This window comes from Manis pentadactyla, chromosome 12 (assembly GCF_030020395.1).
Source record: "Manis pentadactyla isolate mManPen7 chromosome 12, mManPen7.hap1, whole genome shotgun sequence".
Taxonomy (NCBI): Eukaryota; Metazoa; Chordata; class Mammalia; order Pholidota; family Manidae; genus Manis; species Manis pentadactyla.
The window spans coordinates 13,289,978-13,316,930 of NC_080030.1; the positions used below are offsets into that span (position 1 = coordinate 13,289,978).

At 53.7% G+C, this 26,953-nt stretch overlaps 1 protein-coding gene across 9 annotated transcripts in view; it reads left to right on the plus strand.

The window, feature by feature from the left end:
• The window catches only part of EPS15L1 (epidermal growth factor receptor pathway substrate 15 like 1), an 89,191-nt gene extending 67,765 nt beyond the window's left edge, over positions 1 to 21,426 (plus strand). For 2 of the 9 annotated variants that reach the window (XM_036876064.2, XM_036876067.2), the window contains 4 exons: positions 2,148 to 2,280; positions 4,641 to 4,688; positions 15,724 to 15,929; positions 20,881 to 21,426. In XM_036876064.2, coding sequence (XP_036731959.2) covers positions 2,148 to 2,280; positions 4,641 to 4,688; positions 15,724 to 15,929; positions 20,881 to 21,027 — 534 coding nt within the window. In that variant the 3' untranslated portion in view covers positions 21,028 to 21,426. Of the gene's footprint in view, positions 1 to 2,147; positions 2,281 to 4,324; positions 4,503 to 4,640; positions 4,689 to 15,723; positions 15,930 to 20,880 lie in introns of those variants that run through there. The other 7 variants (XR_008992859.1, XR_005022802.2, XR_005022801.2 and 4 more) reach the window with 7 other exon arrangements.
• The last annotated feature ends 5,527 nt before the right edge of the window (positions 21,427 to 26,953 follow it).

Sequence of the window (26,953 nt, forward strand, 5' to 3'; positions counted from 1 at the left end):
AGCAGCAGCCACGAAGGGAGGCACCTCCTTGCCCAGCTGCCCTGGTTGCTGGGGTGGGCTTGACACGAGATGAGGCTCTCTCATTTCCTCAAGGTCTTCTGCCTCTTGCCTGCATCACGCATGTGTGCTCATCAGGCCTGAGGACAAGGATGCTCTGTGCAGAGCATGGCCCTAGACCCACCAATGTGGGTGGGCCACTGGCAGCCATGGACAGAGCCCAGGACAGGAGCCCTGGCCCGGAAGGGTTTCTGCCCTTACTTTACCCCTGAGGTGCTATGTGGCTGTCAGGCTGCATCTCCTCTTGGTGCCTCAGTTTTCTTGTGTGTGAAAGGGAAGTGATGACAGTAGGACTGTCATCCTGTCCCAGGATGAGGTGGGAAGGCCAGCACAAAGCCGGCACTTCCTACCCTGGAGGTCCCGGGGGGCCGGGCAGAGCAAGGGTGCCTGGTGGGGTTGGCTGAGTGTGCAGCAGCCCCTCTGCTCTCCCGTTTCCTCCCTGTGGTCTGGCTACCTGTGTCCTCCCTAATGCTGGTGTCTACACCATGTCCCTGTCCCCATGCCTGGGTCTGGAAGAGGAGGGGAAGCCACACCCCGTGGCTGGAGGCAGGTGCTGCCCCCCCACTTGTAATCTACCCCAGCCTGTCCCAGCCCTGCTTGTCCTTTGTGTCCTGCTTCATGCCTGCCCCTTGGCCTACTCCCTGGGGGAGAGGTAAAGAGCATCCCCTTCATCCCCCTGCTTTCCCTGCTGTGCGAAGCCTGCCCACCGTTCCCTGCGTCTCCTTTCCTTCCTTCTTTGAGGAGGGTGTTAGTGTTTTTGCATGTTTCCACCAATTCCTTTTGTTCTTAATAGCCATATATCTCCTCGCCCTACTTTTCCTGGTTATTTTGTATTTTAGTGAAAGTGTCCCCCTCACCCCCGTAGACAGGAGGCCTGCGGCCCTTTCACCCATCATCTGAGATGAGCTGGTCCTCTGCAGCTCGTCTGGCTATCAGCTGGCACTCTGCTGGCAACTCAAGGCAGGTTGCTGCCGCTTGGCTCAGCCAGCATTAGGCTGCCCCATTGCCCGTGCCTACTGAAAGCAGACTGGGGAGGAGAGGGCGCGCACAGGCTTGCCCCCCAGGGCCACTTGGGTTGGCCAGAGGAGCAGGCGCACTGGTAGTGTGGTACGGGGACACGTGTCTGTCAAGCCCCACCAGATTGTCCAAGCGGTCACAGGGGCCAGAGGGGATGTCAGGGAGCTCCAGGGGTGGCGGTGCGGTCTGGCCAGTCTCTGAGGAAGAAGAGGGACTTGGTGGGCAGGGTGGGCTGAGCTCCCCAGCTGGAGACCCTGTGTGTGCAGGGGCCTGGAGACAGGGCACAACGGGCAGGAGGGAATGGGGGTGACCGCAGGGATGAATCTACACAGTGAGGCAGCAGGGCACCCTAGTGACGGTCCTGTGTGTGTCTGGAGGGGTGCTCGGCAGTTACCTGCGGGCATCGGGACCATTCAGGGCTACCTACCTACCTGCCTGTCTGCCCACCTGCCTGCCTGTCATCTCTACCCACTTGCCCATCTGCCCGTGCATCTGTCTGCAGAGCAATGTGGTCCAGTTTGGGTTTGAGACAGGGCTGGAGAGTCTGGACCAAAGGTGAGAAGAGTCTGACAGGCTACCAGGGGTTGGGGGTGGGCTCCCAAGTCACCTGGGGGCAACCCGGGAGCAAGGAGGGGGTCTCCCGCTGTTCTGGCCTAGTGCCTAGGACTGCCTGTCCCTGACAGGCTGGCACTCAGCCCAGAGGCCAGCTCGGGTGAGCGTGGGATGCGTCTCTGGAGTGTGAGCCGGAGGCCCAGGGGACCCTGGGTCAGGGAAGGCCTGATACCCCTGTGCAGGGGCAGCCACGTGTGTGGTGGGGCTGCCCCTTCCGGGACACAAGCCCCCTAAGGCTCGGGGCTGCTCCCGCTGCCTCTGTGCTTGCTGGCCTGCCCCTCACAGGGCAAGGGGCCCTTGCTGAGGGTGTAGGAAAGTGGGGGTCTGTGAGAGATCCAAGCCCAAGCAGGGCCGTCTGCACAGCCTGGAGGGGCGGGCTCGTGTGTGAGCATTGGCTCGCCGCACATCTGTTGCCCATTTTAACAGTTATTTTTGCCTCTCTTTCGTGTCCTCTCTTACAGCCCCCAACTTCTGGCCCTTTGTCCTCCTCCTTTGGAGGGGCAGGATTCTCAGAGGACCCCTTTAAAAGTAAACAGGATACTCCCGCTCTGCCTCCGAAGAAGCCTGCTCCTCCGAGGCCTAAACCGCCCAGCGGTCAGTACACTTTCTTCTCTTGCAGCCCCCCACCCCCGCTGCAGAACGGTGGGGGACCAAGGGCCCCTGTGTTCACCAGCCCAGAGGGCAGCAGGCGCTGCAGGGCCCCTGCTCAGAGCAGGGTGGTCTCTCCTGCACCTTGTGGCCTGGGTCCACACACCGTGTGTGGCCAGAGCACTACCCACCCACCAGGCCTCATTCCATCCTGCCAGCCCCCTTGCCAGGCTCTGTGAGGGCTACAGGTGGTTTCCAGAAGCCCTGGGGGAGCTGCCCCCTGGGCTCTGAGGTTCCTCCGGCAGCCCCCACCCCAACCTGAGCTCTTTCCCCCACTGGCTAACAGAGGGCCCAGGGGTGGTCATTGCAGTGGGGTCTGAGGCCACCCCATCCGTCCAGCGCCTCACACTGGTCAGGAACAGAGAGTGAGGTTGGGGCTGGGGGTCGTCCTTGGCCATGTTTGATGCAAGAAGAGGAAGGACGGCTTGGCAGCCTTCCCCAGGGCTCTGCCCTGGCATCTCGCCAGGGAGCCCCAAGCAAGGGGCGTCCTGCAGACTCTGCTCCCCCTGGCTGTGGCCAGTGCTGTGATTTCTCTCTCCTTGACCCCGGGGCCCTGCTCTCCCACACAGCCCTGAAGATTCTGCAGCCTTTGAACTTGTGTGGGATCTCTGTTCTGTGGTGGCTGTTGACTGACAGGCCAGGTTACCAGACTTGAAAGCAGGAAGCTGTTGCTTGGAGCAGAAAAGGTCTTCCCTGCAGTCCCCCGGTCCCTCTCCCTTTCTCCATCCCCCCACTGGTTCTTGGTGCCCCAGCCCGGAGGTCTTCCTTACTCACTAGGCTCCAGGCAGTCTCACCTGTGTTCCTGGACTGTGGGTGGCTGCAGGGGACCACATACTCCCTCCATCATGTCTTCTGCTCTTCAGCCTTCCTCCTCACTGCAGGCCAGTGAACTCCTTAGTTATAAGCAGTCTTTGGTCTGGGCCAGCCAGTCTTCCTACATAAGGTCTACCTGTCGGTAGAGATGAATGGAAGGGAAGTTACTTGGAGAATGCTGCCTCTCCTCACCGTCGCCAGGGCTGGCCAGAGCTTTCTCTCAGAAGAACAGGAACCCCACCCTCAGGGTCACTTCAGCCTCCTTGCCCATGAATCAGGAGGGAACTGTGGCCAATGGGCCATGTGGATTTATACAGATCTCCTGTGAGCTGTGAGGAGAAACAGATGTTTAAAAAGATGACTTCTGTAAGCCACACATCAAAGGCATTTACCATAACACGCGGGGAGAAAAGCAAAACAACACAGGAATTCCCTTCTCAGCTGCTTGTGCCTTAGCGGCAGTAGCCCTAAGGGGACCCCCAATGGTCTCCTGGTGGAATGGCATTGGGCCTCCTCACTCTTCCTGAAAGATGGGAGCTAGAGCATGCATGCATGTGCACACACATCCAGTTTGTGTGCACACTTGTGCCCCCAACACACAGTTGCACAATACACATAGTGCATGTATTCATATACTGCTCACATAATCCAGACATACATAGGCACACCCTGCCCGCACTCCCACGTTAGCACATACCTGCATGCCCACACACCCACATTCTTACGTGCATGTCCATGCACATGCGTGCAGAGCCACACAGCACACAGTGTTTGCCAGCCCTCAAGGAGGAGATACTCCACTCACTGGCTGCCAGGTGCAGACCTCGTTTCTCAGAGTTTCTTGGAAACTCTTACCTTGGCCTCTTCCCCTTACCTAGAACCAGGTTTAGGTCTGCCTTTGAACTTGTGCTCGTCTCTCACCCCCATATGTCTCCCTCTGCAAGCCTCCCTGTTCCATTTCTGCTTCTACTTTTAGTGTACCTTGGACTTAGAAAACAGAGAAGCCATCCATGTTTTGGGAGGTTTGGGCCTATGCCCAGCAGAGGTCTCCGGCTACCTTTGCTTGTGGCTCGGGTCTGCTGCAGCCTTGCTCTCCCATAGCCAGTGAGGTGCCCCAGGTAACTGATTCAAATCCATAGACCCTTAGGAGGCGCTTGCGTGGCTGTTATCTTGCCAGATCCTAGCAAGACCTGCAAGATGGACAGGACAGGCACTCAATGCCCTGTTACCAGAAGAGGAAAGAGAAGTGAGAGAGGTCACGTGGGTTGCCTGAGGGCATAGAACAGGTGGCATCCCTGGACCCAATGACCTGTCCCTGCCTGCCACCGCCCTGGGCCTCCTCACCCACCCCATAGGTGGGTATGATGAGAACCAAGCCATAAGGGTCACGTGCTCTGGAAAATGGCTGATATGCATGTAGTGGTCAATCTCTAAGCAGCCACCATGTATTTGTGTAGAGGTCTAAATGTCTCTCATCTGATTCTCCTACCTAGAAGCAATAGCTGAACAGAAAAACTCTGCCCTGTACACACTGCTGGGCGGTAGGTACAGACCGTGTGGTGGTTGCTATTTGAATGCTCTGGCAGTGTTTCTGCTGTGATTTCATACTAACCTCTAACAACCTGAAAACTGCTGGCCACACAGACATACCCACATCCACGTCTGACCAGCCGTTGTTTTAAGGAGTCACATTTCAGAGGGCGTGGTCGGCTCCCTGGGGGAGGCAAAGCCAGGTGTCCGCCCCACACTGCTGCTCTGGTCACGGCAACCGAGGCCCAGCTGTGCTCCCTGCCTTCCCCTGTTCTGTCCACACTGCATGGAGTCGGGCCACTTAAACCCAGGAGCAGCCAGGTAGCTACCTGATGAGTAGCAGGACAGGACAGCAGATGGGAGCAGGAGGAGGCGTGCTCAGGGCGCTGGTTGTGAAAACAAGAGGCCTGCTGCTGCTTTTCTCGGCTGCGCAGGATGGGAAGCAGCCAAGCTGATGTCAAGTTTTGCTTTTTTGTTTTGTTTCGTTTTGTTTTCGTATTTTTAAGAAAACATGTAGTCCAACAGTTGGAAATGAGGGAATGGAACGTGCCTTTCTGCTCTTCTCACTGACCTGGCCTTTTCCCACTCGGAAAGCTGCCCTCACCTGGGAAAGCCGTGTGGTCACACTCAGGGGTCTTCCTGATGCTTGGGGTCATCTGTGGCCCCAGCGTGGCTGGAGAGAAAGTGGGGAGGGGCTCTGCTCCTGAGTTCCTGTGGCCCCGGTGGCCGAGCCACAGTCCTGTGGAGATAGGCGGAGGGGGCGGCCCAGTCTGGTGAAAATGCTTTTCCTTACAGACCACACACACAGCTTCATACCTGCACTCACAGGAAGCAAGATGGAGAAACGGGCTTGTGTATCATCTTGCTGCCCTGCAGATGGAATGGCTCCGATTTAGCACATTTCCAACCAGGGCTTGTCCATCCCAGGGCCTCAGAGGTTTCTAGAATCCTGCCTGGTCAGCTCCAGTGTTGTAAGTCAGGAGAGGCAAATCTAATGCCATTTTCCTCTGTTCTCTGGGCTGCTTAACCCCCTAGAATCCAGGGAAGTTGCTTAGTCATTCTGGTTTCTGGACATAGAAGGGAAGGAAGGGTGCGAGTTCATATTCCAGCCCTGCTGCTACCTCCCTGAGGGGCTCTGAGCCTCAGTCTCCCTGCCTGAACAATGGGACTGACTCTGGCCTAGCAGGTGGCCACATGCAGAAAGTGCTTTGGCAGCAGTCAACCGTGGTATGATGTGCCTGATGTGCATCCTCCAACCCACCCCAAGGTACAGGAACCAGGTTACAGACTTCTTTCCCAGGGGAGGACAGGCTGGACCTAAGACAGCCACACGCGGGCAGGGAGTGACTAAGGGCTACCTTTCCCCATGAGATTGCAGTTTCGCAGAAATTTTTGTAGTTGAAAAAGGCAAGAGCATATGTGGGTAGCTGAACTTCAAAGAGGGCTCCAGCGTCCTTTCTGGCAAAGCTCAGCCATTGTCACTCACCTGAAACCAAATGTGTACTAAGGTCTGAGTCGCATGTGACTCTTTGGATGCCATGTCTTGTGCCCTGGAGCCTGCATTTCTCACACTTTGTGGGGGCTGTTTTTGTTTCCTTAAAGCTTGATTGAGGTTTACTTGGCATGCGAGAAACACTGTGTATTTTAATTGTCAGCCTGGGCAGTCACTATGGGGGACCCCTGTACCTGGGAGCCTCACTGAGGTTCCCCATGAAAGAGTTCTGGTGCCATACGTGTGTGACTGGGGCAGCCCGTGGCTGGCCATATTCTCTCAGTGCCAGAGACTCAGTTCTCTCCTGACCCAAGCCAGAAAGCACGCTCTTGGGAACAATAGAGGTTCTCCCCATAGGACACACACACAGCCTCAGCGTCGGCACTGAGCTGACTGTGCCGGGAGGCCTTTTTCTAGAAAGGTCTGTCCAGGTATTCAGTAATGAGCAGGTGTCTGCCTGGAGTACAGAGAACTGGTTCTTGCAGGCAAATTCAAAACAGACTCAGCCAGCAGCCGCCGAAACCTGTCAGTTAGAGTTAGCGCTGGCCCACCTCCCCCAGGTAAACAATGGTGTATTTTCTGCAACGGACCGGAGATCGAGATCAGTCAGAACTCACCGCTGAGGAGTTTCTAGGTAAAAGTTGTTGATTTGCAAAGAGAGAAACAGATTTTTTTTTTAAGGGCAGGAAATGGCTGTGTGGGTGTCAGTGATTGGGCCTCGCGCCCTGCGGCGACAGATAGCGGGATCCTGCGCCCGGCCCCACCCTTGCCACTTCCTGCAGTGCAGCCCTGCGTTGCGGTCCCTGCAGGGCCTGGGTGACACCAGCTAGCGCGCCTTCACCGCTAACCAGCCAGTCACCTTTAACCTCTCCCCAATTTAATTATCCCTTTATTACTGCCAATGACCTTTTCACCTCCAGAATAAAAGCCACGCATATGCTGGAGATGTCTTTTTGTCCCTCTTCCCTGTTCCCGTAATTCTTCCAATGAGCACAGGAAAATAAGACACCATTTAACCTGCGTCCTGTTTGATTCAGATGATTCGCAAAAAAAAAAAGGAAGAAAAAATCATGCCTCTCTTAGAACACGAGTCCCTCCCACAGGGCACATGAACCTGCGCAGGGTGACTGACGGTGGTGGCTTCTGTAGTTTGGGCGGTTTTCTGGTTGCCGCTGGCTGAGCGGTCACCTTGACCCATCCTGGGGGAGCCACCCCATGGGACTCTGTCAGAGGGGGAGCCCTGAGTTCTCAAGCAGCACCAGCCCATGTGCGTGCGCAGCTATCCTTGAGCTCCAGAAAGCCAGGCTGAGGGTACCACTGGGTGGCCATCCTTGGCCCATCTCGGTCCTGACCTCTTGCTTGTTGCACAAGATCCACTTTTAAAATGGCTTCTCCAGTTGAGCCATGCGGTTAGCACCTCAGCCCTGAACTTAACTACTTTAATTCCGTTCCCACGATGATTTAAAAGAGATAATTCAGTGGGTATATGTGAACTTCTAGAATGGGACATGGGTGGTTCACCACCAGCTCAAGAAGCCTGGAAAATTCCAGCACTCCCTGGCCAGCCAGGGTCAATCTCAAGGTTGGGGTGCTCCCGGGAGCATCAGATGGTGCCCCCTCTGCATGCCTCTCCACCAGCTGGGAGGATCTGGGAGTGACCCCCCAACAACGTGGGCACCAGGGCCACAGGCCACTGCTCCCCGCAGTGGGAGAGGCAGCCGTCTCCTTGCAGCCTCTGACATGAAAGCTGGGGGACAGGTTGTTCTTTGGGCTGAATTTCTGCTCTGCAGTCAGCTGAGATTGAAAATAGAAGCATTTGCCTATCTCAGCACACACCCACCCTGCTGCACCCAGAAGCCCGTTTTGAGTGGGAGTTGAGTGACATGGTTGTCACTTGCTATTTAGGGGGTACAAATGGCCAGGCTTGGGGTCCTGGAGCAGAGGGGTCAGAGCTTAGCCAGCCAGGGTCCTGAGGGGCTGCAGGGCCATGGGATGGGGTACAGGCCCAGACTCTCCTGCCTCATAGCCAAGTGTGGGTATGACAAACCAGAGCCCTGTGAGGTCCCCACATTTCTGACAGAATGAACGTGGCCCCTCATCTCAATGTTTCAAAGCACTGTGTCACTCCCTCTGCTGCTGTCAGCTGGAAAACGGCACATGCGTGTGATTGAGGTAGGAGGTAGCAGGGGCTGTGGGGACATCCTGGCATAGACGGAGTGAGAGTGGGGGCTCCCCGTGCCACAGCAGGCTTTGCTGGCTCCTGGCAGGCTCTGCACCTCCCACTCTCATGCTCACTCGCCTTCTAACCCGCCTTGAGACCCTCTGTGTGTTACCCGAGGTTTGTTAAGTGGGTGCGGTGCCTCTGTGCCCACTCAGAGGCAGTTCTGGCAGCTTCAGCACCCTTCTGCAGGCAGGAACCAAGGCTGGGCCACCGCGGCCCGTGGTGCAGACCCAGGGGCCCCTGGCTGCTGGGTGCCAGCAGCTCCCCATCCCCCAAGGCAGCCCGAGCCCCCGGGAAGGGACAGGACAGGCTGGCACAGACGGCTGCCCCAGCAAGGTGCCCAAGGCACAGAGCAACAAGCAAATGTGATTTTTTGCAAAACAGAGATGGTGAGACCTACAGTCTGTTTGTTTTTTGTTGGGAAGATTGCTTTGAGATGTGTAAGTATCGTACCCCACTCCCTGTTTTTTGCTCAGAACTGAAGTAGCCCTCGCCAGGTATCATAAATGTCACTAAGAGCCTCTTGTGAAACCTCTCAAAGGTTGCATTTCTCATGCTCAGTGACTTTTTTTTAGGACCCCAAAAGTGGGGTTTCCTTCACCCCCTTTTCTGCTATTCTGATGGTGGGATGACCCCACATTCATTGGTCTTGTCAGCTGGTACGATTTCCACGACGTTTGACCACCCCAGACATCTCACAGAGGATGAAAAACATCACTTGTGGGGTGCCTGGTGGATGATAGTAAATATTTGTTCAGCTTTTTCTCAACAATTCAGCACCAAACCTCATCCTGTTCCCTTCAATGCATTAAGCAGATTTTCTTCAAATTCAGTAAATATTTTTAGTGGAAAATCTCGATGCTGTGATGGCAGGGACCTCAGATTTTATCTTCAGGGCCGTGCTGCCTGGCACAGCTTTGATCTGCCGGGCCTGCCTTCTCCCACATGCATCTGTGAGAGCGAGCAGGGCTGGCGTCTGCAGGACCCCTCGCCTCGGGCCCATTGGATGGTCCCAGGGGTCACGGCTGGAGAGACCGGCCCCTGCCCTGACGCCGCCTTCTACCTCCCGCAGAGTGGGAGCCTGGGAAACACCCATACGTGGGGGTGGGAAGCCATCATTTTCAGTAAATTTTCCCAAGTGGTTACAAATACAGTTTGTGCTCTGGACAGTCATTTTCTCATTTTCCCCCCATGCCCCCCACTTAGCTTTTTTGCTGGAGTTTGAGAGGCAGGAAGGGAGGTAGCAAGGAGTACCCCTCGCCTTCTGTGTGGTGTGACTTTCAGAAACCTGGCAACTGTGTGGCCGTCCTGCGTTGTGCAGGGTGAGTGGCAGCTGTGTGGGGGTCCCCTGTTGTATAGGATGAATGGCAGTTGTGTGGAGAGCCCGTGTTGTAGGATAGTGACAGTTGCATGAACGTCCCTTTCGGGATAAATGGCAGTTGTGTGAATGTCCTGTGTCGGGTAGGGGAGTAGCTGAGGGTGGGGCAGCGGTCCTGACCACAAACCTTTGTTTTTTATGTTTTTGTTTTGTTTTGTTGTTTTTGTATTTATCTCTCATCTACAGCAATGTAGTTACATGTTCCAACTGCAGCCCTGCATTTTATAAATAGAACCCAGCAAGTGTGTGGGAGGGATGCACACACACATGCTCATGTGTGTTTTAGATATGTTTTGCTGATTTATTTGTAGATTTATTGAGACCCTACATCACCCAAAACCTTCAACTTTCCTCTTAGTAAAGAATTTCAAACAAAAGAATCTACCCTCTTTCAGCGTAATACCAGCGGTCACGTTTTTAAAAGTTCGGGGAGGTATATCTGTACCCCATTGTTTTTCCAGTCGCTGGCTTTTGGGGACCCTTCCTGGCCAAGGGGGTTCCTGAAAAGCACACTGGGAAAGGCTGAGCGTGGAGCCCTGGTCCTGACCACTCCCCAGTCCCACATGCCAGGAACCCAGCGGGTACCCGCGACCTCGAAAAGTTAAGAAATAAGAGAATTAAAGAAATTGGTATCAGGGTGGAGCCGACCACCAAGTTTTTTTTAACAGCACACACTGTGGTAAACCATTGGGTTCATATTGTTTTTGCTAAAGGCAGTCCTGTGTGCGGTTTCGGCACACCGCTTGGGTAACTGTTGAAACTGTTGCGGTTTGAAATAAGCCCTATTTTGCCTTCCCTTCAACCTTGCATCCCTCTCCCCTCTTCATGAAGACTCCCTCTGATTGCCGGGGAGTCACTGCGGGAGGCAAGCCAGCAGCCTCCGACCCCCAGGGGGTCTTAACCGTCAGCCTCCTGTCTCTGCTAAGGGGACAGATGGTTCCCTGGGTGGATATCCGGGAATGACGCTCCCAAACCGTGTGTGCCAGTTACCATCCTGGTGCTCTCCGAGACCAGTATTTTTGGTGGTGTTTTTATTTTAACGATCTTTGTTCCCATCTTCGAAACACACATCTGTCACGATCTTCTGCCATGGTACCTGGAGCCACGGAAAGGCCTAACCGGGCCATGAGTCTGTCTGGGGAAGGGAGGCAGATTACTTTGTCATGTTTAAGGCAGCTACACCTCAGGAAATCAGAAAAATGATTAAGGAGTTAGCAGAAGTGGTTACATAAAAGCAGGAACTAGCCCCAGAATGTTTTACAAGTGTAGCTGCTAAAAATAAGTGAGGGTGTGGAGTGGGAAGCTGGGACCATGGGCTGCCGCGGCACACGTGCCTTTGCAGAAAGCCTCTGGTCTGGGTGTCAGCACAGCGCATGCCGGACCCAGAGTGCCCCCCACTTTGCACGTGTCAGGTCCAGTAATTCGGCCTCTATGCTAGAGCATGGAAACAGACAACCAAGAAAAAACCGTTTTGGTTCCTCCCCCCCTGCCCCCTGTAAACGGGCAGTTGACGTGTCCTGGTTTCATATTAACACAGTCATGATTTCTAAATAAGAACGGTTTCGGCAACAGAGCAGAATCAGGCTGGGGCAACTCTTGATGTGAACGGTGCTTTTCATCTCCCTGATCATCTTTTTGCTTATGAGAAACCTCAGTTTGAAATTCTAGCAGGCTGGATTCTCAATTGCTTCCCCCACCCAAAAGCAGAAAAACCCCAAATCACCCAAACCAGGGAAGGAAGGTCTTCTCAGTTGAGAAGAGAAAAAGCACACATGTGGGTGATCTATTTGAACATCCGCACCATCATGCTTGCCTGCAGAACCGACCCCTTTGTTCCTCCTCATATACTGTCCTCTGTGACCAGCCCCTGCAAGACACGCTCCGGGAGCCCAAGCAGCTGACCGCCCCCCTCTCCAGTCTCTGCTGGAGCCAGGGGCTGTGCCATGGCCTGGGCTTTCCAGCCTGTCCACTGGCAACTCTTAACTCTCCCCCATTAGAATTTTGCTATCTGGTCCATTGTCATTTAGCTTTTGATAAAAAATCAGCTCGGGAGTGCAGCAGTAAGGATTGCTCTTTCTTGCAAAGGAGGGAAGCCAGATGTCTTTATTTCTTGCTGGCTTACCAGAGGGTTTCCCCCCAAAGAGCCTCAGGAACCTCCCTGGCCCACGAGGAACCCAGCAGCGATGGGAGCCGAATTTATTGGCATCTGCAACGCGCCAAGCCTCAGGTGTGCTGGAAGCTGGACTAGGAGTTGCCACAGGAGGTGGATAAGGAGTGAGCCCTGGGGAGGGTCTTCAGGGGAAGGACAAGCCTGCACGAAGGCAGGGAGAGACCGGCCAGACTGGATAGCCAAGGTGGTCAGGAGCAAGGAAGTGGCTGTGGGAAGGAGGCTGGGGTTGGCCAGGCCACATGGACCATGCACGCTGAGGTCAGCATCCCTTCCCCATGCAACCCCAGCCCCTGTCCCCTTCTCTCAGCATGTTGTCCCTGAGGGTGCTCCTGCCCCGGGCCTTGTGGGTCCTCACACGCACTGGCTTGGTTCACAAATGAGGGCCAATCTCCGTGGGCCCAGAAAAGGCTGTAGGGATTCTAGGAGTCCCTGGAGCCTGGTTCACATGGCAACCTGTGTGTCCACCATCAAGTCTTGGGTGGTGCCACCGCCTCAGGTTTGGAAAGTGAAGTACATTCTTGGTACATTCTGCAGGGGCCTCTTGTAGGGCTGCATGTCTTTTGGGGCAGCACCCAGTGCTGCTCTGAGGTCAGAGAGGAGGGTATATGGAAGGTTTGAAGAGGCAGGATGGGCAGGAGTAGTGCAGGAACTCAGCAGACGCTTGGCAGGCGCCTTAGAGCCGCCCGAGGGGAGAAGGCCCTGGCTTGGGGGCTGCAGGTGTGCACCGTGCTGCCCCGGGGCCTCTGAGCAGTCTGCCAGAGCTGGAGCTGTGGGCAGGAGGCCCCAGTCTTCCTGGGGCCTGGACCGTCCCTCAGTTTCTCAGAAGAGCCTGCTCACTTGGCAGTAACGTGGGGTGCTGACCGCTTGCCAGGTCTGAGCTGAGTGCCCTGTCCACACCAGAGGCGTGCACACTTTCTCCATGCAAGGCCACATAGTCAGTGTTTTCAATCCCAGCTGCTCAGCTTCACGGTTGCAGTACAAAAGTACAATAGAGGACACGTAAATGACGTGGCACATCAGTCAGACCTGATTCGCAAGGCAGACTGCCCTGTCGTGGCCGACCCCTGCTCCCAGCTGCTGCTCTGGCAGCCATGCAGGGGGGGCTCTCATTATCCTGTGTGAGTCGGCTCAGGCTGCCCTGACAAAGTACCATGGACTAGGAGGCTTAGAAAAGAGAAATGTATTGTATCCTGGTCCTGGAGGCTGGAAATCTGAGATCAAAGTGTCGGCAGGGCTGGTTCCTCCTGAAGCCTCTCCTCAGCATGTAGGCGGCTGCCTGCTCCATGTCCACACACTGGCATCCTTCTGTGCGTGTCTGTCCCATAGGCGGCCACCTGCTCCGTGTCCGCACAGGCATCCTTCTATACGTGTCTGTCCCGCCCTTCTCTACTTATAAGGACACCAGTCTTGTTGGATTAGAGGCCATTTGTAGGACCTCACTTTAGCTTAATCACCTCTGCAAAGACCCCATTTCCAAACAAAGTCATATTCTGATGTACTGGAGGTGAGGACCCCAATGTAGTGAATTGCAGGGGCACAATTGAGTCCCTTTTTATGGATTGGGGAACTGAGGCCAAAAGACCAAGGCTGAGCGGGGTGGGACCGTGCCCCTCACTACCTTCCAGGGGCATGCCTGGGCCACCCCACTCTGACCTCTGCCTCAGGCACCAGGGGATGGGGTTGTCACAGGGAGCTTCCCAGAGAAAACAGCCCTGTTTGAGCCAGAGGTGCATTCTGGGCACAGGGACTGGCCTGACAGGAGCCCTGAGTATGGGGGGCCGCCCAGGCCCTGGAGGACCGTCAGGGTGAGGTTGCAAGGGCTCGGCGTGGACTGTAGGGGACTTCAGACTTGCCGCTGGGTAAGCATGGGCCCTCAAGCTTCGGGAGCTCGTGTTCTGTTGAGAGAGGGAGAGAAACCCCACAGTACGGGACATAGTGACCTAGCCCCGCATGACAGCACCGCAGAGGCAGGAGGGCGGTCGCTCCAGGCAGGGAGCAGCAGGCACACAGGACTGGGCCTGGCAGGGCAGGGGTGGGATGATCCAGGCCTCGGAGCATGTTTCCAGAGCAGCAGGGAGATGCAAACAGGGCCGCAATCAGCATGTGCAAAGGCTGTGGCGCTGGAAGCTGAAATGGTGAATGGCTGGGGAGGCCTTTCCCAGGCACCCGGGAAGGGATGAGGGCTGCTTGCCTGGGCTGCAGCTGCAGAGAAAAAACAAGCATCTGGACACGGTGCGGGCACGTGGACCAGGCTGTGCTGGACCTACTCCCACCCTCCCTCCTGCTTGGCATGCGCCTGGGGGACACCTGCCCAGCCCTGCTCCCAGCAGGATAGTCTAGAGCCTGTTTTCAAGCTGCTGGGCAGGCCCACCTGGTCCCTCCCACCTGAGTTGCCTGCCTTGTGCTGAGGGGAAGGGATGGAGGCCCCAGTTCTCGCCTCTCCCGGCAGTGCCAGGGGCCAGGAAGGCTTTGGCTCACCTGCAGCCTCATCCCTTGGACCAGGGAGTGGGCTGTTGAGCCAACTGGCCTTGGGGGAGCCAGTTCTTCAAGGCTAATGTGGGCGTGCTGGGGTCCGGGAGGAGAAGGGGAGGGGGAAGTGGGGAAGCCATGGCAGGGAGGCAGCCCAGGGAGGAGCATTTGGTGCTGGAGGGGCAGCCTGAGGACCTGGGCCCAACAGGAAAGAAGGGACAAGAGGTACGTAGAAAGCAGTGCTGCAGGAGAGAGGGCCTGATGCCCGCCATGTGGTCGGGCCCCTTCCGTATCGCATGGCCTGCTGCTCCCTGGGTCCCAGGACTGACTGTGAAGTGACTCGTGGCCACAGGACAGTTCTGTAGCTGTCACTGTGCAGACGAGCAGGAGCGTCAGGCAGGAGCCTGGCCTGCCAAACCAGCAGAGCCTGGAAGCCTACCAAGTGGGGTCTGCCATTGCTAAGCTGGCCTGGAAAGGGCCCTGGTTCCTAGTGGACTGTTCTGGCATGATGGCAGGACTTGCTGGGAAAAGCCACTTGCCCTTAGGCGTCTCGTGTTCTGTTGCACCCCCCACAGGGCATGGTCTGGAGTCCTGGGTAACCTCCCATTTTAAACACCTATATCCCACATCCCTGTCAAGACCTCCTTGCCGGGACCCAGGCATCCTAGAGCCACCCTCTCTACAAGAGAGAGCCCAGAATGGCCCAAACTCTGCCCCTTGGAGCAGCCATCACCAAAGGGATAGAAGCAGGAGCTGAAGAGGGGTTTAAAGCACAGAACAGCAGAGGGGACTTGTCTGGTGAGCTGCCTCCAGACCTTCACGACTGACACCGGCTAACTCTGCTCACAGTGTGAACTCCCCTCTAACTGCAAACGACCTATCCCCCTTTTTCTTAATTGTTGGAAGCTTGCAGTATATTTTTCTGCTCAGCCAAAATTTTTTTTCTTAACTTAGCCTTAGGTAAATGTGTTACCATCTAAGATGAATCGCTTTGATCGCGCCTGCATGTAAAGCAGAAATTGGAGCTGGTGTGGATGGTGGGGGGGGGTCTGGAGGGTTCACTGAAGTGGCTTCCTCCAACCTCTACAGACTGTGAAGCCTGCAGGGGATAAAGCCAGAGTAAAGCTGAGATCGTGGGGATCCCGGGTTGCCCCAGGGAGGGGCATCCCAGCTCTTCTCAGGAGGGGTAGGGTGTGCCGGAGAGCGTGGCCCCCAGCCTTCTCAGTTGGGACGCTCAATCTGTTCCCCAGTCAGTAACTTGTATTTCTTTCTTTTTTTTTTTTCTCCTTTTCTTTTTCTTCTCCTGAACTTTCCAGGTAAAAGTACACCCGTAAGCCAGCTGGGTTCTACAGACTTTCCCGAGCCCCCTGATCCATTCCAGCCACTCGGGGCTGACAGCAGTGACCCGTTCCAAAATAAAAAGGGCTTTGGGGACCCATTTAGTGGAAAAGATCCGTTCGCTTCCTCCTCTTCAACTAAACCTTCTAAAGCCTCTCCCTTGGGCTTTGCAGACCTCACCTCTGTAAGTTGAGTTCTCTGCCTCCGCGCCGCCTCCTCCCCCTCTGCTTGAGCTTTTGGGTTAATTATTATTATTTTATTTTTTCATCTCTTTCAAACGGCAAACCTCCTGGTTTATGGCCCCCCAGTACCTCTATGCTGTTACTCGTGTTATTTATAATGTACTTGCTGCTTTCTGTAAGAAAAAACGGTTTCTCAATAAAAAAAAAAAAGTTACGGTTTGCAGACTCTGTGAAAAGGGCCCGTTAGCTTCCAGCAGTGTGGCCGGCCGTGCCCTGTCCGTCCTCCCCAGTAGACCCTCGGTGTTTATTTCTGTCACCTCAGGCCACTGTGTCCATTGATGTTTGGAAGCCCAGACGGCAAATGTTCCTGAGGTATGAAAACAAGATTGCAAATGTTACATTAGGGTCTCGCTGTCCCCAGAAAGGTCTTTGCGCAAGAGCACTGATGGCCCCACCGTGTGTGTTCTGAGCGGCAGGCATTTGGAGGAGGACCCAGGAAGGGTGCACAAAGGAAGAGTGATACAAGTTTTTAAAAGTTACTTCATGTCAGCGACGGTGCATACAGAAACCCCACCTAGAACAACTGCTCTGAAACCCTTCCCTTTTGACAAAAAACAAAAAATCCCTCAAAAAGCCATTTAGCCAAGTGAAGTGCCTTTTCAGAAGCTAATCCTGGGATTTTGAAAGCCTGGCTTTGTTTCTCCGTGTGAAAAAAGAATTCCAGATTATAAAATGCCATCACTTTCCAGGTGTTTTCAGTCATGTTCCCAGAGCGTCTGATATCTGTTGGGCACGCGTATTTTTAAAAAGGTTTTATTCATTTGAATGTGCAGAGTACCTTGTTTCTTGGTGTGAGACGCATTATTTATAGATACTTGGACTTGTAGAATATCCATCTTAAAACAAGCTCTGCCCTATCAGTGCCCAGGGAGCTCCCGCTTCATTTCAAATCCACCTTGTGCACCGTGGCTTCTTGAAGTCGCCTGAGATGCTGACCTGTTCCTGGCTCTTGACGACCTGTAAATATTTTAGGACTGCAGTTGCTGAGTTTTGTTGACAGCCAGTGCATGATGTGGATGTATAATCTGGCGACCTTCTTAATAAAAGCCAGAAACAAAACCCACTTTATCTACAGTTTTCTTGAATAGCACAGCATTTGTTTTCTCGGTGGAAAAAAAATATTCAGTGCTGATGAAAAAAAAAGAAACTGACGCTATTCACGCATGACTCAGGTACTCTGTTTTGGGTCGGGAAGAGGAGTAAGTGGATTTGAACGGCAATTTGAAGAGATGACTATTCTCTTTCTGAAGTGCACAGTCTGTTTCCTGCACCCACCCCCCACCCAACTATTCGTGGATGGTTTTTGGAAAACTTTTTTTTTTTTTTTACACATCCTAAGGTGTCCAGCTACCGTTTGGCCCAGCATTTCTGGTCATTCCAGAACAGCAGTTAACTTCAATTTTAAAACACTCCCCTTATTTAATCTCCCTCATCTCCAGGTGAGGGGTTGGAATCTGTCCATTTTGCTGCCGTGCTGTTTCTGCTTAAAACCCCTTTCCATTTTGGATGCCCTTGTTTTTCCAAGGCCATCATCACCTGACAGATGTGGCCAGTCTGATGGGCCAGGTGCAACAGAGGCAAGATACCTAATGGTTTGGTGTGTCCCCCTCAGTCATTCCACAGTCCAAAGTCATGGTCAACCTGGGGACCCAGGATGTTTGCATTTTCAGTGTCCAGGGACTCGGTTCATCAGCCTGTGGTTTCTGGGCTCACCGGGCCTTAAAGATTCGTGCTCACTCAAAGGAAGACCAAAATATTTCCTCCGGTGTGTGTATTTCAACCTCCCCAGTAAATGCTGACGGGCCTCTAACAGCCCAGCAGGACCAACAGAGCTCTTTTCAGATCCAATGTCCCAAGGGTGCCACTGAGGCCTGTCACCACCCCTGCAAAAGCAGCCAGGTCTGTGCTGGAGTTCAGAGAAGCTGTCACACAAGCATGTGGTCCCCCAACCGAGGACACCCGGTCTGCCACACCGGGATCCTCTAATGAGCCCCATGTTTCCATCAGTGGGTTACTTGGGCTTGTAGCCGGTCACAGGAAACCTCTCTGGATTTCTTTAAAAACAAGCCATTCCCAGGCAAATGTGTTTGTCAGGAAGTAGCATTTATAGGTTAGCAAAATGGCTCTTTTTCGGAAGTGCATTAGGAGCAGAGCAAATATTGGGTGGAACAGGCCTTTGCGTCGTTACATGAGTTGCATGATTCCAGCATCAGGACAAGCAAGTTATTGGGAGGTAGCTAGAAGCGTCCCCACATGGGATGTGTGTGTTGATCCTCAGTGAGGGAAGGTGCTTCACGTGTGGGGCCATCTGAAGCTCGGACTTCTGCAGAGAGGCCACCGAAATAAAATTGCTTATTGTCCATGCTGAGTGGGCAAGCCTCAGGACAGGAGATGTCTCGGAAGGGCGGTGTTCTCGCACACCACTGTGCCTCTGTTCCAGGACGCAGGAGAACGGAGCAGAAATCAGCCACCGTTCACTGAGAAGCTGCACCCTCTGGCCTGTCATGTGACATGGCCATCTCAGGACCAGCGAGTGTCCCAGTCAAGGGGTCCCCACCAGGGCCGGGAAAGGATTTGCTGCTGATTCCAGACACAGAGGGAGCCCCAGAGAGCCCCTTCCTCCCGTCCTCAATCTCAGACGTCACAGGGCAACGTGCTGCTCAAGTGCACACAAACCACGGGGCTGGCGCAAGTCCTGACACAGGGCCAGAAGCTGGCCTCCAACCAGGCCCCTCTGAAGGCATCTGGAACGTTCTTCTTGGCACGTCGAGTCTGGAAACGCAGACCCCTGGAGCAGGAGCCCCTGCACTGACATCCTGAGACTCGGTCGAGCGGCGACTGGTGTGGGCCTGTGGCTGGTTCGCAGCCCAGCAATCTCGGCTGATCGTGTCTCTCAGTTCAGGCCTTGGTTGGGGTCACCCCAGTCGTAACTTACCAGGCTCCACCCTCACCCTCCTCTGGGCTGGCTCCTTGTCTGCCCAGCTCTCCCCTCTCCTCCTGCTGCTGTCGGCTGCACCATGGAGCCATTTCCGCCTGAAATTTGTGGCTTTTTCCTTGTTTTTCTGCTGATGAGGTGTTGGAAAATTCCCCAAAGAGGTCAGTGGGGTGTGGAGGTCGTGTTACTTATCTGTGACCCACGGAGGCAACATGGGGCAGGGGCTGGTTTTTGGGGAGTCTTGCCGGGAGACCCATCTGCCCCCTGAGCATTTTTCTGAGCAATTTCTCCAAGAAACAAGCCTCAGCCCTTGCTCCCAGGATGGCTCTCGTCATGTGGACCCCTGGAGCGTCCCTGCCTGACTCCCAGCGCCAGGTGGAGCAACGCTCCTGGCGTGGCCCTTACCCGCCTCCAGGCCACACCTGGCTCCAGGCCAGACTCCCCCCGCCCCCGCTGCCCTGGCCCCTGCCCCAGGCTCTGATGCCTGGCCCTTTCTCACCCCGCACCTGCTCAGGACATTCAGAAACTCCCCCCACTCGCTGGCCCACGGAGCCTCCGAGGGCAACTCTGCCTTTGTGGGGCTTGCTGGGGCCCTTTGGCCCAGCCCTTCCCACCCACACTCTCTTCTGGCGTCACCAGGGTCGGGCTCTCGGTCCCCACAGCCAGAGCTGCCCCTGGGCTGGGGCCAGGGTCTCTGGGGCCTGTCCCCGTCTGTGTCCCCCGCTTTGCCTGAAGCTGTGGTGATACCTCCCCCTCTCCCAAGCTTCCCCGCTCCCCAGGCCTCAGTGTCCCCAGCTGCCAAAGGAGCCCACCTGCGGGGCTTTCCCTCAGACTTGGCACGCGTGTGAAGTAGTGAACTTCTGCCCTGTTCCTGCCCTGGCACTCGCAGGAGTGTCTGCCGGGCTCTCTGTGGGAACCATGTCTCACTGGGGTATCTGTGTGTCTGCTTGCCCCATAGGGGCACCTGCAGAGGGCCAGCCTGCCCTTTATCTTTGGTGTAATCCATGCTTAGCCGAGAGCTTGCCGGAGTCACTGAGCTGGGCAGGCAAGTCCCTGAACAGGCCACAGCTTTTGCCTGGGGGTGTCAGGGCCAAGAGGGCAGAGAAGTCTCCCCAGGAACAGAGCCAAGTGGTCGGGGGGCCTGGAGGAGCCGGAGACCTGTGCTAGGACCCAGGGTGTCGGACCTGGCTCTGCCTTTCTTCCCAGAGAGCTAAGGTGCTTAGAATGGTTTGGGTCACCAAACGGCAGTGTAAATGCCAGGGCTCCTGTAAGGGTTCAAGGAGAGTGGCTCTCAGTGGGCCCCAGGGCCGCCCGGAGCGGACTGGGGTAGAGATGCCGTGTTCCAAGGCCATGTTGCCCCTGCCTGTCTGGAGTCAGAGCCAGTGAGTGCCAGAGCCCTCCAGCACTGGCTCCTTGCCCACCAGGGTCCTCGGCCTACGGCTGGCTCATCCTCAGGCCCCAGGCCTGTAGGTTTGCCATCCTGGGGTTCTTGGGCTTCAGCTGACCTCTGCTCCCTGGCCACTTTCTCGATGGAGGGGAGGCCAAGTGGGGGCTTCTCTCTCTTGAAGCCTCATAGACTTAGTCTTAGGAATCACCAGAACCTTCTCTGTGTCCCCAAACTGATATGCACCATTTCCCGCTTCAGTTCCCTGAGGAGGGCAGGGCAGCTGGTTCTCTGAAGTCCGAGGTAGAGGTTAAGGCCAGACTCAGCCCTGCTTCCAGATGCATGTGACTATGGGTCAGCACGGGGAGGGGGGTGTACCACCCCCACCCCCAAGACATAGGCTTTTGGCTCTTCCTAGTTTGCACATGCACACTGGGTAACTCCCCACCACGCATCCCAGCATTGTCCTACCCTGCGCCCCGCCAGCCCACGACAGGCCGTCTCCGTGTCCCCACACCGCCACCAGCGGGTTGCAGCCTCCGGGCCGTGTAACAGCCTCCGTTTTCCTCCGTAGTTTGGCAATGAGGAGCAGCAGCTGGCGTGGGCCAAGCGGGAGAGCGAGAGGGCGGAGCAGGAGCGGCTGGCGCGGCTGCGGAGGCAGGAGCAGGAGGACCTGGAGCTGGCCATCGCCCTCAGCAAGGCCGACATGCCCGCCGCCTAGGCGCAGATCCCCACACAGCGCGTCCAGGCAGCCGGCCTCGGGGGCAGGTCTGCGAAAGGAGAAGACCAGGGTCTGTATACACACGCTCACGGCGGCCCTGTCTCAAGCGACGTCACAGCCACTGTTACAGCAAGGACTCGCTGGTCAGGGGGCCTTGGGGCCTAGGGGCCGCCCCGGGACCAGGAAAGGCAGCCCAGCCCGGAGGAGAGGCCCAGAGAGGCGCAGCTGCACCCCGTCCGTGACATCCCTGTTGAGTGGCAGCGCCCAGCCCTTCCCCCTGCCTGGGCTGAGCTTCCCTGACCTCCCTCCTGAGACGACACTCCGGAAATGTATGCACTCGTTGTATAAAAATTAAGTTTGAGCAATTAATATAAAATATTTTAATATGAAACACAAGAATCTTTTTTTTCCTTTTACATAAACATTGTTTTCATTGCACGAACAGTCCCACCTTGTAGCAAGGCGGGACCGGCCCGGGGTTCCCGTTTAAATCCTAAGTGCTTGAGGAGCTTCTGGGCCACAGACAGAGCCACTTTTGCATGTTTGCAGGGGTCACCCTGTGCCTCCAGGTCAGGTCTCTGAAATGGTTGGCTCTGACCTCTTAGTAACTAGGGCGGGCGGCCCTTTGTCTCAGCACCAAGGTTTGAAGAGAGATTCCCACTCACAGTCCCCCCAGGCCTGGTCTACACTAGCGGCAAGGATGCCATGCAGTCTTCACACCTGAGCCCCTGCTTGAAGAGCCTTCTGCTAGAACATAGCTGAATTCCCCTAGAACATTCCAGAAGCTTGGACATAACCACTGGAATGTTCAGGGGTTGCTGAGCATCTTGCAGGTCTGCTCCCGTCCTGCTTCCCACTGTCCCCCGGTAGATGAGACAGCCCTGGGCCCTTCTTCCAGGTAAAGATGATAAACCCTTGTGGATCTGCACAGCTGGGCACACAGTCTCAGGGGGCCTTTATCCAGAGAAATCGCAGCAGAGAACCTCCCACCCCAAAACTGGACAGGTGCAGAAGGGGCCAAGATGGGACCACCAGGATAAATAAATATCCTGGAATGTTCCGCATCAGAACCAGCCTTTACTGGAAAGCACAGGGCACATGGCCCCACCCTGCCCCTGGTAGAGTAAGATCCTCCAAGTCCTTCTTAGGAAAAGTTCCTTGCCTGTGTCCTGTGTCTCTGGGTCCAGTTCTCTGCTGTCCCCTCCCATACCCTTTAGGGAGGGGTCACCCCCTGCACACTGGCTGTCGGCTGCTGATACAAATGCTTTATCCCAGCCAGGGAGCCATTCTGAGACATGATGATCTATTTGTTTGTTGCATTTTAATAACTTTTTAGACCTAGTTTTAGACTTATTGAACAGTCACAAAGGCAATAGAAGGGTTCTCATAAACCCCTCATACAACTTGCCCTATTTTTAATATGGTGTCTGTGTTACAATCCATGACCCACTGCTGAGATGGTATGATTCACTAAAAGTCCGCAGTTTATGCAGATTTCCTCAGTTTCCCCCAATGCCCTTTCTCCGCCCCTGGGTCCCACGTGGCAATCAGTTCACATGTCTCCTTCGGCTCCTCTGGGCTGAGACGGTTTCTCGGACTTTCTGGGTTTGCCTGACTTTGGTGTTTTTGAGGAGGACTGGTCAGGGGTTTGTAGGATGCTCCTCAGGTGGGATTCATCTGGTGTTTTTCTCACGTTGGACTTGGGGTAATGGGCTTGGGGGAACCACAGAGGTAAAGCATCCTTCTCATCACACTGTGTCCAGGGTGCGTGCCGTCAGCGTGACATTTCACTGATACTGAGCGTGGTCACCTCGCAGTAAATCGATTTTTGAAAGATAACGTTTCAGAGCCACCGAGGTATTTGGTGACATAGACTCGTGTTGGGGCAATAATCCATGTGAGTAAAACTCACAATCAAGGTTTACAACAGATTTCAGGGAATTTGGGGGTCAACCAGGACAGTCTGAGCCCTTGGCCCTAATGTCCCTTTTCCAGGTTACAGATGAGGGGCCCCTGGGGCTCTGGAGGGGATGGGATTCCCTGGTGCTGCTTCTCTGTCATCACAGGGCCAGGGGTCTGGGGCCTGGGGCCTGGTGTGAGACCTGTAGGCTTCCGAACCTCTGAGGTGCCCCTAACCCCTTCTGGAAAAGTGGGCCGCTTCCAGAATGCGGCTGGCGGCAATTCCGGAGGCCTCTGCCTCCTGAGGTGGAACCCTCAGAAGAAATCTGAAAGCCCCATGCCCCGTGGCCCTGCCATCGTATCCCTCTGGGGAAGGCACTGTGTCCCCTCTCTCCGCGTAGGCCCAGCCCCCAGCCCCACTCTCAAACCCAACACCCACACTCCACGTTTGGTGAAAAAAGCTCAACAGTTTCCTGAGTCATTCAACTTGCATCATTTTGTTCTAACATCAGAGCAACTTTGTAGGTGAGGAGGGTGGGGTGTCAGGCCATTTCCCTGATGAGAAAATGGAGGCTCAGTGTCTGAAGTCCTTCGCCCAGAGCCCCAAAGCGAGACAGCAGTGGTGGCTTAGTATCTCACCAACCTTAGCTGCTGCTTTACAAAGGCATGGTAGCCAGAAAAGTACAGAAAGGTCACTCACTGAATGAGAAGTTCTTACCCAGGGGGGTGGGATGGGCTTAGGGAATCCGCAAATTCCTGAAGGCACAGTTGTGAACTTCTCTGGTTTGTGTTTGGTGAGGGTGTCCAGGACTCATCCAGCCTTAGAGGTTCCCAGATGCCCCAGGAAAAAGGTCACAAGCCAGTCTTAAATCCTGTTTCCCTCTCCCCTAGGCTCACATACACTGAGAGATGCTCACGCGCACACATGGACCTACACCTGCTGTGCAAATAGCCTCAAACCACCAATCCATCCACATTCCCACGGGCTCTTGCTGCACTTCCTTGGCAGAGAAAAACTCATGCCCTTTCCTGGAAAACAGAGTATCCAGCTTGAAAAATTTTTATTATGAAAGTCTCCAAACATAATAGCTGCAGGACAAGTGCAATAAACACCCATACACCTGCCACCTGGCTTCAGCTCATGAGAATTCTGCCCCCTCCGCTTCCCTGATCCCTCTCACTGACTCTCTTCTCTTGGCAGATGCACTTCAAAGCAGTTCAGTCATGGCACCCCTCCACCCTTTAACATTCAAGTACATGCTGGGGAGAAATGTGGGTGCCTTCACACATAACCCCCATGCTATGATCACATCTAACAAAACTCACAGTAACACTTTCCTTCTACTTAGCCAAGTCTTTCAGATGAGCAGCAATTTTTGGCTTTGCAACATCATTAATTTACCACCCTGATGGTTGGATGATTTTGTCCCCTGAGGGGGTGACATCCCTCCCTACCCCGCCCCATGTTCTGGCTCCAGTCCGTGGGAGTTGGTGCCCCAGCCTCTTGCCGTCCAGCTACGACTGGCAGATGGACCAGATCCCAAGGGTTCAGGATACTCGGTGTGAACAGCATTTTGGAAAAGGATGACTATTTTATCTGCAGTTTGCCCCAAGCAAATGAAATTGCATCTTCAAAGCCAGTTTAATTTAAAAGGACATTCTTGTCCTGGAACAGTTGTGGAGAGCTATTTTTAAAACAGGAAGTGTCTGAGAAACAAAGAACCTGTCTCTTGAAATAATGGAATAAATATTCCTGCCCTCTTATCAGGTCTGGTTCCTTTGAAACAGGGTCTTTTTTTTTTTCCAAAAATTTCCCCAGTAAAAGTTACCAGGAGCTGTACAAATTGTATCATGAGCTGTTGTTGGAAAAACATAAAGGGAAATGGAAATATGATCCTTATCGCAAACTTATTCCAAAGAAATTACGTGATGTGCGCTTGCATGGTTAGAATTGTGTTTCTGTCTAGTGGGTCTTTAAATAGCTCTTTGATTGGCCGCCTGGCGGCTGTGCTGTGTTGCTCTGCTTCATCCCCAATCTAATTCATGCTCTGGGGGTCAGTTTCTTCATTTAGCCAAGAAGGTTGAACTGGACAACAAGTGAAGACCTCTCTAGCTCTAAAGGTTCTTAAGACTATTCAAGAAAGGCACATACTTTAGGATTTCAAGTAACATAAAAAAAGAAAATGGAATAGGTGTCATCCTGCAAGCCTCATCTTTATTTAAAATATTTTGTCCACATAGACAGCAATGTGGTATTATCATATTATCATCATCAAACTTGCTAAGAAACTAGAGCTTAATTATTCCAACCACTAAAAGAAATGGTAATTATATAATGTAATAAGAAGCTATTATTATAATGACAATGGATAAATTTATCAAGTGAACATGTTGTACACCTTAAATTTATATGTTATATGTCAAATATATTCCAATTAAAATTTTTTTAAAATATTTTCCATGAATGAAAAAACTGAAAAGCACTTTACCCACTCTGGATAACCAACCATGTGATAGCTAGCAAAGAAATCTGAGTTTAAATAACACTAATATATAATATAATGAATATAATAAGACCTAATGTATATAATATAAATGTATAAATCAATATAAAATTATATCAATATCAGCATATTACATCAATAATACAAACAGTAATATATAATACTATATGTCTTGTAGACTTTAAAAAAACTAGTCTATTGTAAGAAACAAGTTTAGTAAATGAACAATCCTGTGACCTTCCGGGAGTTTTCCCTGTGCTAAACTTCAGAGAGCCTTTCGTGAGGATCAGAAGCATAAGGGCTTTTGAGATAGTGGTCGGTGGTGAATATTGTTTCTTCGTACTGAAGACAAAGGACAGAGTTTCCACTCCAAGAGCCAAAAAAGACCCAAGACAAGATGTAGTCATTGTTCAACCATAAACACATTCTTTAAAGGAAGTGGGCATCCTGGTTGTCAGAGAACAAGGCGGACCAGAACTCCGGTTCCAGACCCCGGGGTGAGACCCCTGGTGACTTATCCCCTAAGAGAAGCCCCCGGGTTATGAGGAAGCCGTGGGCCTGGTGCAAGACGCCCGGCCCTGGAGCTAGACAGGCTTGCTGCGGATCCAGTTCTCTTCACAGCGGGGCGGACCTGGGGAGCTCGCGTCACATCGCCGTTATTTTCCCTCATCTGTAAAGAGGAGATGATAACATCCATCTCTCAAGGCCATTGTGAGAATCCGCCGCAGAGTCATCGGCACATTCTAGATGCTCAAGGGAGTAAGAACAGTAGTAATAGTACTTTTTGTTTGTTTTCAATTTCCAATTGTGGTAAAGAAAAAAAAAAACACATAGCATGAAATTTACCATCTCAACTGTTTCCAAGCATACAATTCAGTAGTTTTTATATGTTCACTTTGTTGGGCAACGGCTCTCTAGAACTTCTTCACCTTGCAAAACCGAAACTCTGTACCCAGGGAACAACTCCCTGTTTCCTCCTCCTCCCCCCACCCCGCCAGTAGTAGCGGTTTTTGTTTTTACTGGTTCAGGTAGTTATTACTAAATCTATGGTTGCTGAGACAGTGATTGCTTTGTGCCTTGACAGCTGGACTTACATATTCTAGTTCTGCCAGCCAGGAACATGCCGAGAGGTGACTCCGTCTGCATTAAATACACTACTGCCCTGCTCCTTAGTATAGGAGTCTCGCTCTAAAGGAAATTGGAGAGAAGATGGGGAGATGGGATGCCTATGTGATTGGGCAAAGGTCTTGGGAGAGAAGGCGCCTTGAGCGCGACAAATGCCTTGTATGGACCAACTCTGCCATCCACCACCATTCGCTAAAATCGCAGGCGTGTCCTGAACCACGGTGTTACCTTTAATTCAGAGGTGCGCCGGGGTACTTTCCACTTGAGGGGGACAGATGCCATTGCCCTTGGGTGGCACTGCTGGACTGTATCATGAGCTTGTCACCACTTCAACAGGGGTTATTTTTATAGCCGACAATGAGACTGGCTGGAAATGCCGTGACATCCATGCCTAGAAA